The 11,130-nt window shown below is 36.1% G+C and overlaps 1 protein-coding gene across 1 annotated transcript; it reads right to left on the reverse strand.

The window, feature by feature from the left end:
* Window positions 1-2,916: 2,916 nt before the first annotated feature.
* Window positions 2,917-10,347, reverse strand: LOC113077816 (uncharacterized). Its single transcript, XM_026250080.1, has 4 exons — window positions 10,220-10,347; window positions 10,037-10,118; window positions 4,707-4,879; window positions 2,917-3,978 (listed from the first exon to the last, which is right to left on the reverse strand). Exons 1-4 carry the CDS (start codon window positions 10,343-10,345, stop codon window positions 3,091-3,093), a joined length of 1,269 nt encoding a protein of 422 aa, XP_026105865.1. The 5' UTR covers window positions 10,346-10,347; the 3' UTR covers window positions 2,917-3,090.
* Window positions 10,348-11,130: the final 783 nt, after the last annotated feature.

Consider the following 11,130-nt stretch of genomic DNA (forward strand, 5'->3'; position numbering starts at 1 on the left):
ATGAGAATTTATGATACTATAATCAATCCAAATTACTGTTAAAAAGCTTTGGGGTGGTAAAATTTGGGATTTTTTTTTTTTTTTTTTTTTTTGAGAAGTCTCACCAAGGCTGCATTTATTTGATTTAAATACAATAAAAACAGCATTATTGTGTAATGTGATGACAATTTAAAATAGGTGTTTTATTATTATTATATTTGATCTCATTTATTCCTGTGTCTGAAGTGCTTCTCAGTGTGAGTGAGACATTTGATGGCCTGATGGCTCAAGCTCAGAGGTCAACTGCTGAAGCAAACAGTGTCAGTGCACATCCTCTGGCCCGTGAACACGCTCCGCCTTGAAGATCGTGCATTGCATTTTTCTTTAGGCTGTTTTTCCACAGTCTGCTCTCATTTACACTTGCAGTGTTGCCGTTTGTCTTACTGAGGTGATGGAATTCACTAGTTTTAAAAGACAATTCAAGCATGAATCATGTAATAATTTAAATGAAATGTTACAAGCATTTTGGCTTTTCATTTGTGAGGATTTCACAGATGCAGACCAACCACGTGGATTTTTTTTTTCTGCAGATATGCAACTGTGTTTTCACCTGACCCGACCCTCTCAAGAGAAAAGAGAATATCAAACTTCAAGAAGACAAGTTTTCATTGCAATGTCTCAGAATGCTGAATAACATCAGAGCAACGGATCTCATTGGTTTCTCTGGAGACTCATATCAAATTGATCATTTCATATTGTACATCTGCAAAACAGGGTTCTGCATTCAGTAGGACTCTCACAAACATCACATTCTGTCATCATGAGTTGGGAGAGAGACACACTGCCCCCTAGTGTCAGACCATCTAAGTGAACACTTTAAAAGGTGTGGTAAAGATTTGCTCTTTTATGATCATTTCAACCTAAAAATTCAAATATTACACCCATCTATAAATAAGTTTTAAGTTTAAGGTTTATATTTCACGACTAATCTAAGTTTTTTTTATTGGTCTCATTCTCAGACTATACAATAAGTGCATATACACTATATATATGTGTATCTGTCTGTCTGTCTATATTTATTTTGTTGAATTAATAATATATATATTATTTAAAGATATCATATATTATATTATATATTATAATTAATACACACACACACACACATATATATATATATATATATATATATATATATATATATATATATATATATATATATATATATATATATATATATATATAATTCAACATTATATCATTTTTATGTATACACTTTGTTCCAAATTATTTTTCAAGTTACATATCAGTATCAGTAGTGGGGGGGGGGGTCATATATATATATATATATATATAGAGAGAGAGAGAGAGAGAGAGAGAGAGTTACAAATAGTTTGCAGGTTTTCTTAGGTAATTGGAAAACTTAAAGAGGTTGTTTCACATTATTAAGCAAGTCACAGTTATGCGATATGGGGAGGAAGAAAGATCTTTCTGAAGATGAAAAGCATCCAATAGTGCAACATCTTGCAAAAGGCATGAAGACAACTATTTCTTCCAAAACCAAACAGAGATTTGATGAAAAGATGAAAAGAAGCTTATTAAGGAAGGTTTCTGTCAAACAAATTAATTGTATCAAAACGGGAACTATAAAAAATCCCCTGTTGAGCAGCAAACAAATACTTGAAGCTGCCATCCTTAACCAAAGCTCACAGAGAGAAACCTTTACAGTGGGCGTACAATAATACATAATAAATAATACACAAGAATCATTGTTAATTAAATAGTTTAATTCACTGACAAATGCATATAAATACATATCAGTGACCCCAATCAGAGAAGGAGATTGTTTCTGAATGACTTTAACTCTTATTTTAATTACAGACATTATTTAGTAATGGATGATTACTACTTTTTACAATTGCTTTTATTAACCATCGGTTGATTAAATGAACACTTTTTCAGTAGCGTGTAAAATGAAATCAATTAAAGCTCTCCAAACTGCACAGTGCTGGTCCGTTGCAGCAGGCGTCCATCTTCGCAGAGAGAGTGACAGACAGCACTAGATGAACGGGGCGCTGTGACATCTTCATTCTCAGGCAGGTCGGGATCCCAATCAGCTCCAAGCCGCAGGTCCCTTCGCACAGTTAATTAAATCAGTCCGCCTGCAGTCCAAACCGTATACCACCAACTGTAATTATTACTGTTCCATTACAGGCAAGCAGATTTCCTGAACATTTCTCCAGCTAGCAATCAAAGGTTTCCTGGAAGAGGCGCTGGAGTGGAAAACATGATACATGAAATGGCAGGAGAAGTTTTGTTGTTTTTCATCAAGGAAAGAGCATGGCCAGTTCACTAAACCAGGGGTTTTCGGCTAGTTTCTCATTAAAACTTTATATCAGTTTTGCTTAAGAAAGCTAACTTTGCTACATTGTACAGTATCTAAAAATCACTAATGGGAAAGTTTGAATTAGTTAGAAGATTAGAATAGATTAGATTAGATATAAAACCTAAAATGTATATGTATTTAAAAATATATTTTTTATTAATTAATTCTATTTATTAAAATTATATTTTGTAATACAGTGCAATATAATTTAGTGCAATTTAAACTTCTGTATTATAAAATATACAAAAATATCATTTTATATCATTTATATATAGAAACATTTATGTAAATATTAATTTTATATTTAAAATTTAATAAATACATTTTATAATATATTTTTTGTAAAATTACAATATACAGTTTAAGTGTGTATGTGTGTTTTATAATACTATATTATATTGTACCTGTATTATAAAATATAATCATATAATGAATGCATGTTAAATGTATATTGTAAAATTGTTACTAAAATATATATTTCTATTTTATAACATTTTGTAATTATAGTTACATTTTATAATACAATTCATATTCCAATTTGTATATTTCTGTATCATTATTTCTATAATTTAATACAGTAAATTTTAATCTGTCTGTGTGTGTGTGTGTGTGTGCCCAACTGCATATTTTATTATGACATTAGCGTAAACAAAGAAATATTGCTTTCAACAGACACAATTATTAATAATTTTCCCCTTCATTTATGATTGTTGAATGAACATGCTATGTTACACGCGCCTTCCCTTCAACCCCAAGTTGTCGTAAGTTGAGAACTCATCTGAATTTTGGACAGGGTTGGAGAGGGCAGCCATGGCCTGTGTAGCCCCCATGTCAGTGCTGTAGAACAAGTCAAGCTCAGCTAGCTGCTCTGCCCCATCATGAGCTCTTTCATTAGCCCTGTTGACCTCCTCAAATTCATCGTAAACACTGCCGACAACCCACTTAGCTCTGGCTTGGAAGTCCTCTGGTTCTGCATAAATTGCTTCTGCACTGGTGTCCTGTAATGCGTCATTAATTGCTAAATGCTGGATGGAGTCACCTAACAAGTCAATCAAATCTTCTCCAGCCTCTGTCTCTTCCCTAGGGTTTGTGAAATCAGACAGCTGCGAAAGGTCAGCGTCGGTCTTGAAAGAGTCTTGGAAAGATCCAGACTGCTGGAGAGCTTGTCTCAGGTTTTGCCAGTGCATTTGAGGGTCTGTAGGGGAAACGGCTTTTTGCTTCGCTTTTGACACTGTGGCATAGACAGGTTCCTGATTCTCGTGGTCGGTGTCATTGCTCGACACTTGACTTCCACTTTGTAGCTCAACTGCATTCAGAGAAAAGCTCCTACAAGAGGGGTTGAGCATTTTTGATGCTTTCTGCATTTTCCCCTCAGGCAAAAAGTCAGCGGCTTGACTATCGATGGTGTAGATGTACGTTTCATTCGTGGCCGTGGCTTCTCGAGCTAGACTTTGTTCTGCATGGTCAGGGCTGATTGGCTTTGCTGTGGAGGGTCTGGGTAGATTCTGGATGGCTGCGCTGACAATGCTAAACAGTCTTTCACCCTGATGGGTTGTAAACTCGAAATTCCCCTCGCCGGACTCGCATCTGCGACCAGCCTCAAAGGAAAAAGACAGCTGAGGGAGAGAAAAGAGAAGGGAAAGTTCTGAAATCTATTTTCAGAGCGGAGATGTTTGTCCACAATCACTCGAGCGATAATAAAGACAGGCGGTTTATTTCCCACGAGAAAAGGCATGCAAATGAGTTCAATGTGTTTAAATGAGGAAACTTCACACCTGCACGATGACACCACTAACGAGTGGAAAAAATGTACAACAACTTTTTTATTATTATTATTTTGGATGTGATTAATCACAATTAATAATTCTACAGCAACTTAGGGGTAGGGGAAGAGCTCATTATACACACACACACATCCACACATATACATATATATATATATATATATATATATATATATATATATATATATATATATATATATATATGTGCGTGTGTGTTTATAGTCTTAAAATATCAGTTCATTTGGCCTTACATACACATGCACACATATATAAGATGCTTACCAAGGCTTCATTTATATTGTAAAAACAATAAAATTGTGAAATGCTATTACAAAATTTATGTTATTTATTCCTGTGATGGCAATCTTAATTATCAGCAGCCATTGATCCAGACTTCACATGATCGCATGTGTCACATGATGTTTCAGAAGTCACTCTCATATGATGAAGATGAAAAGAAATTCCAAAAGAACCAAACCTACATTATTTATAATAGAAATCTTTTGTTACATTGTTGGCATGTTTTTAGTTTCTGATCAACTGAATGTGCCCTAGCTTACCTTGTCCTGTCCAAACTTCCTTACGTAACAGTACATCCATTTGAATAGCACTTTCTTAGTTTTAACATCCTTCAGGAGTAAGTATTCCGGCAGGGGAGTGAGGATATATTCCCCATACAGACTGCACCGAACGGCTGCCTCTGTGCCCACGGCCATGACCAGGAAATCCCGAACTGCAAGACAAAAAGAACAAGAGAGTGGGAGCACAAAAAGGTGTTCAGAAATCAGAAATAAAGTGAATAACTTGTCTTGTGCTACGTCAACAGCCTGTAAAAGATAAAACAAATTATTAGTCATTTTTTACACTTACAAAAATCTCTTAAATCTCATCCAATCTTATATGCATTAAAACAAATTAAATGTGGTTTGATATCCATTTTGAGAAGCGCCTTTGGATCGAATACAGCAATGCTTCATATGTCCTTCTTGTACTTTTTTAAGGTGTTCATTTTAAAGGTTTTTTTTTCAACGTTTGCAATGTAAATCACCATTAATTGCATAAAAAGTGCATGTGAAACATCATAAATGGTGAGTAAATTACTTTAGGGTGGTCTGTTTCTTTAACTATTTAACCTACAGTTTCAACTTATGGACTTTCTGTAAGAGCACATGGACAATATAAACTGAATCTCTTTCTCTTGTCTTTTTTGAGTCGCTGAAACTTGCACCCCGAAGTCGGCAGGGAACACAACCTATTGCTTCTCCTCTGGAGATGGCTTTGAAATTCAAAATTGGATGTCCACAGGAGCAGGAAGAAGCCAGAGAAGGCAGCCCTGTCTAAGTTCAGCCTTTGTTCCCTGGGTTGATGTTCACAGCTGTCATTTTCGGAGCCTCTTCCTCTCGCTCTAACATCTTCCAGGATGAAACAGGCTCTCAAGACTGTTGGCTTGTTGCCCCGTGAGACCTCACCCATGAGCGTAAAATGTCAAATTTACTTGTTTTTCCTGTTCGCTCTCGTTTGCAGCGCTGCTCGGGGAGAACGTTACACGCAGACGTGTGTAGTTCCTTTGCTATCTGGAGATACAGATGACATGTGTGAAGCACGACTCTGTTAGCATGGATGACTCACTAGACATATGCTGCAGTTAATGTTCTGAGTTAGCCGGATGATGAACAAGAATCGTTTGATTTTGCACCTTTGTAGGTCTCCTTCATTTGGTATTTTAGTAAAACCTCTCTGTTTAGATAAAATGACATTCACTGGCTGCACTTTATTCTTATCTGTGCAGGTAATGTCCTTCATGCTGGATTAATAATAATTTAGGTTCATATGCACGAGTTTGTTTTTACTCCTGTTATAATGCTATTAAATCATATGAATTCAGTATTTCCCTTATCACAGAATCATGACTCTGACCTCATAGCTGCGTTCTTGGTTAAATAAAATAAAATAATGAAAATCCCTACTTTCTCTTTTCTATGCGCATTCATAAATTGCATTCATTTGTAAGTGTCATATTTGGCAGTTAATTGGGATTATTAGTTATATTAGTTTTGTTTAGGTGTCTTAAGTCGTCATTTTGGGAACAATACATGCAAAATTCTGTTGTCATCATGTTTTCCTCATTTGATTCGTGCTTTGGTGCAAAGCAGGGCTTGACAATAACTTTTATGTGTTCATTTCTGGTAAACTGACTCCCGGTGCCCATCTTGATTTCAAGGGTGTCTGATGAGATCTGGCAAGTGTTAATCAGCCCCTGATTGTCGGGTCACTGATTAAAAAGAGTCTTAACGACCCCGGTTCATCAGCGTATTGTGCAGAATGCAAGAGACGATACATTAATTAGCCATGAGTTTTGTGCGTCAGCGTAATTGCGCATATGTACATATTTGTTTTTGCATTTCCTAAGTGTCATCTGTTTGATCATTTCAAACAATGCATGATCAAAAACAGTCCTGCAACTAATTGGTTGTCTGTTCGTGTTCTAGGCTTTAAGCCCACAGCCATATCAAAGGCACGGTCAAACCACAGCAGCACCGCCGGTGTCATTAGAGAGAACCTAAAAAGCCAATGTGAAGTTCACCTCGATGAGAAACTGCAGCACCTGCATAAATAAGATTCAGGTACTGCACAGCGGATTCAGTAGATGAGTCGAGGGCTTCTCGGGGAGGAAAGGCTCGATAAATGCAATCCCAACTGTGAGACGCTGATACTTTTTTGACTCTCAAACTAAGATCAGAGAAAAATATACCACTTCCTTCCTATCTGGCCCATGGGTGTTCACATTGAGCATCTATCGTCTAAAATAAACAACAGGAACTACAATACTTGGGTTGCTGACCCAAAATATTACTGCTTTTAATGTAGTTTTGATCAAATAAATGCAGCTTTAGTAAGCAGACTTCTTTCTAAACACACACACACAAACAAAAAACACTTCATAATCTGAATCTTCAGGTCTTCACACTTGTAAACATTCAAAGACCGTCCAGTCATATAAATCATTGATGCTGTTGAAGACAGAAAACGCATCATCAGCCTGTTTGTCTCTCTTATTCCCAGAATTTCTCGATTTGAATGGTTAGTTTCCATCTGCTCCAGTTTTTGTCTTTGATGTTGAGCATCAATACAAAACATCATCAGCCACCCACAACCTAGCAACTTGAAACATTCTTGCTCATCCAATCAAATCTATCAGGGGGTGGTTGCAATCCAGTTATCCCTAAACTGCGGCAAGCCTGACCTCTAGCATTTTTAAAATGACTGTGAAGCATTTCAGGTCAGCTTGACAACTAGATTGAGATCTTTTGCACACAAAGATCACTTAATTAGTACATTTTATATGAATAAAAGCCATTTTGAAAAATGTACATTGGAGAAAATGAAATATAAGGGACATTAAGAGACAGTTAAGAGGAGGGTGATGAACATAATCACTTCATGTTCTGCCATGTCTAGCGATTTGCTTATAATTGAAAGCTATTTGCTCAGTCCTCAACCAAGGATACAGAAAATTGAGATTATGTTCAGAATAGCGCACTACTCTTATTATTTCTGCCATATACTGTACAGTATGTTCTGTGTGAAGGGATTATTATAAATGTGTGATATGCACCTGTGTATAGATACTGTATTGCACAATGCAATGCATCTTACACGAGCTTGCATTTTTTGTGTAATTGCATTATTTGAAGAAATATATTTAGGTGAATTTACTCTACAAAAATAGGCCTATCTTTCTTGACTCAACATTTTACATTGTTTTTACACAAATTAGATGAAAAGTCATTTCTATATACTTTTTATAACTGGTTCTGCAGTTTTGTGAGATTTACACATCATGTTCAAAATCAGTTTTACACATCAGAGATTTGTGTGAGATTTACACATCAGTTCAAAATTCATGCAACCATCATAACATATATACACCACCATTCAAAGGTTTGGGATCACTAAGATTTTAATTTTACAATTTAGAACTTTTGTTCAACAAGGAGTTAAAATTGTTTTTAAAAGTTGTTTTTATTTTTATTAAATAAACGCAGCCTTGATGAACATAAAATACTTATTTCTTTCTTAAAGTTACTGACAGTGAGTGGTTGAACTAGGTATTGCAGTCCAAATTCAAAATATTGGAGGGTTTTTTTTTACCCGGCCCCTCCTTCTTAGACTTGACGCACGCACGTTGCCAGATTGACAACACCAACAGGAACTAGCGCACTTGACGATGAATGAGATTAAATATGCTGTATTTTCCGACAACTGGCAACCCAGGATACCTTAATACAATTGGGTAAATTGGCAGTGGGCGAGTTTCACAATCCAAAACAAAGACCGACATTCTGGCCCGGAATGCAAATTTCAAAGGAGAATAACTGACTGTAGCACTGTTTTTCATATAAACAAGTATGTAAACTTAGCATGTTTCTTAAATACCTGCAAACATTATGATATTTTTATGCTTTATATAGTCAAAATCTTACATACAGCATCTTTAAAGCTTTAGGAAATCTTACCAAACCAACATTTTAACTGTGTATTTATATACTTATTTTTGTAATGGATATGTTTTAATATATATATATATATATATATATATATTTTTTTTTTTTTGGTGTTTGTTTGCCAGTGGAGAAGTCAGTATCTTAAGAACTGTTGTCATGGCATTGAATACAGCAAGATGAGGATGTGACGTGTCACTCCTCCTCAGATGAGAATAGAAACATCTTGAAGTTCATGAAGTACTGATTTACAGTCAGACAAGTTTCATCCTCTTCACTTCCTCACTCCTCTCCTCTCCTTAGTGTCATTTCTTCTGTCTACATGTGCTGCTCTAAAAACTTGCACAGCGGAACCCAGACGAAGCCCTTAAGACAGTCTGAGAGCTTTCACCCAAAGTGATCCAATGAAATTTAGTGCTATTTTTTGGCCGGCTGCTCCTCTGGCCCAAAATGAAGTCAGATATGATGTCAGACAAGTCACATCCAATTCTGAAGTATCAAACAACTTTATTTAAAGCTGAACACGTGGTGCTTTTCTGTGACACCACATTGTTAGTGGTTTCTAGGTCATTGCTAAGTGGGTTTTTTTTTTTCTTTTCTTTTTAAGTTGTTATTGGTGTTTTGCTAGCTGGTTGTTTGCTAATTCATCTGAAAATGCTATTAATGATGTTCTGATTCCCAAATATTCCTTAGGGCCCTCATCCAAGACACTAAATTGTGTACTAAAACCTTATTAGTAGTTTTAGTGACTCTTGCCATTGCGAGTGCCACAAAAGAAGTGCTCTGTTGTAAATGATACACATGGGCCAATAGAAATCTTGAACTAGATGAAAAGAAAGAAGCAGGAAGTCAATAAGAAGTGGCCTCAGGTGAATGAGGTGGTTTGAGGACAGCTTGCGTCCCCGTGCTTCATTTCATTTGTCGTCTCCCCTGAATGAGCTCACTCTACAACTGAAAACAGTGTCCCCTCTTTCCTGTCCTTTAATGGAATCAAGGTTGGCCACCTGTGGCCAAATGGGCAATTTGACTCAAGCCTGAGGTTTCGCTTGAAAAAGAGGCTGTTCGTCCTTGCAATAGGACAAACTAAAATAGCATCTCTCTCTCCTCTCTGTCCCTCCAATATCACTAACATTACCTGTTAGGGTGTGATGCCTTGAACCGTTACCTTACCTCATATACAAAATATTAGAACATAAAGGTAATTGTTTTGTATTAAATTAATAACATAATCAATAATATATTAATATACTGTATGTATGTGTATGTGAACTGTTGATAGATAGATAGATAGACAGACAGACAGACAGACAGACAGACAGACAGACAGACAGACAGATAGATAGATAGATAGATAGATAGATAGATAGATAGATAGATAGCTGCCTTACCGCTCTCTGCGGTGTCATAAAGTGAGTTTTCCTGCATTTCTCTGGCGTGGGAACTGCTCACAGGTTCAGAATAGTTGCAGCCCTAAAAGCATTAAATGGTTTTAAAGTGTGACATCTGTACCTGAACGTGTCCATTATGTATTATGAGCATTATGCGCTGTGATGGGATGTGATTGAACCTACGGGAAACGCCTGCTCGCACAGACTCTTGATCCAGTCCTTCACCTCTGAACGCTCGGCTGCGAACACGTAAAGTTTGTCTGAGGTCTCGAGGTAAAAGGCGGCGCAGTCTTTGGGGCAGTCGGCCATCTCTCTTTTCTGATATCTGGATGCACTCTCGCAGCCGGATCACCTGTTTGTAGTCGGGCTTGCGTTTGCTGGAGCCCTGTTTGAAGGAGGAGTATTTGTGCTCGTACAGCTCCAGCCGTGACACGCTGCGTCGGCTCTCCGCCGCCAGCACGCACCACACTTCCTCCATCTCTGAAGAACACACATGCACATCACAGGCTCAAATACTTTAACACATTTACTTAAAGTATTGTTTAAAAAAAGAAAAAGCACTAAGATGCTTTTAAGCAAACATTTCATTTAAAAGCGAAGTTGTAAATGATGAAACAATAGACAAAAATTATTTGGACGCCATCTGGTTGCCAAAAGTTAGTCATGCATTCATGCAGAGCTGCCTTTTCAAATTCTATTCTGTTACTGATTACAAACAACGATGAAAATGTAATCTTGATTAGCTAATTATTATAGGTCATGTATTCCAACAAATTTTGAATTCATTGTACTCAACTTTTTTCTTATTAATAGATTGTAATGGGATTGTAAAAAGAGAGAGAGATAAATTCCATTCAAGTTTGATAAAAAAAAAAAAAATATATATATATATATATATTGCATTATGTAATAATGTATAAATATAATAATAATAATGTATAAAATATAAATGTACTAAAATCTGTTACATAATGTACAACATGTAAATCACATTCTACTATATTGCTATCATCCATTCATTGTCTTTTAACATTTTAGAATGATATAATGTAGAATAATGTAACATTAATAATAATAGATAATAATGTAATATA

Source organism: Carassius auratus, unplaced genomic scaffold, assembly GCF_003368295.1.
Source record: "Carassius auratus strain Wakin unplaced genomic scaffold, ASM336829v1 scaf_tig00023231, whole genome shotgun sequence".
NCBI classification, from domain to species: Eukaryota; Metazoa; Chordata; class Actinopteri; order Cypriniformes; family Cyprinidae; genus Carassius; species Carassius auratus.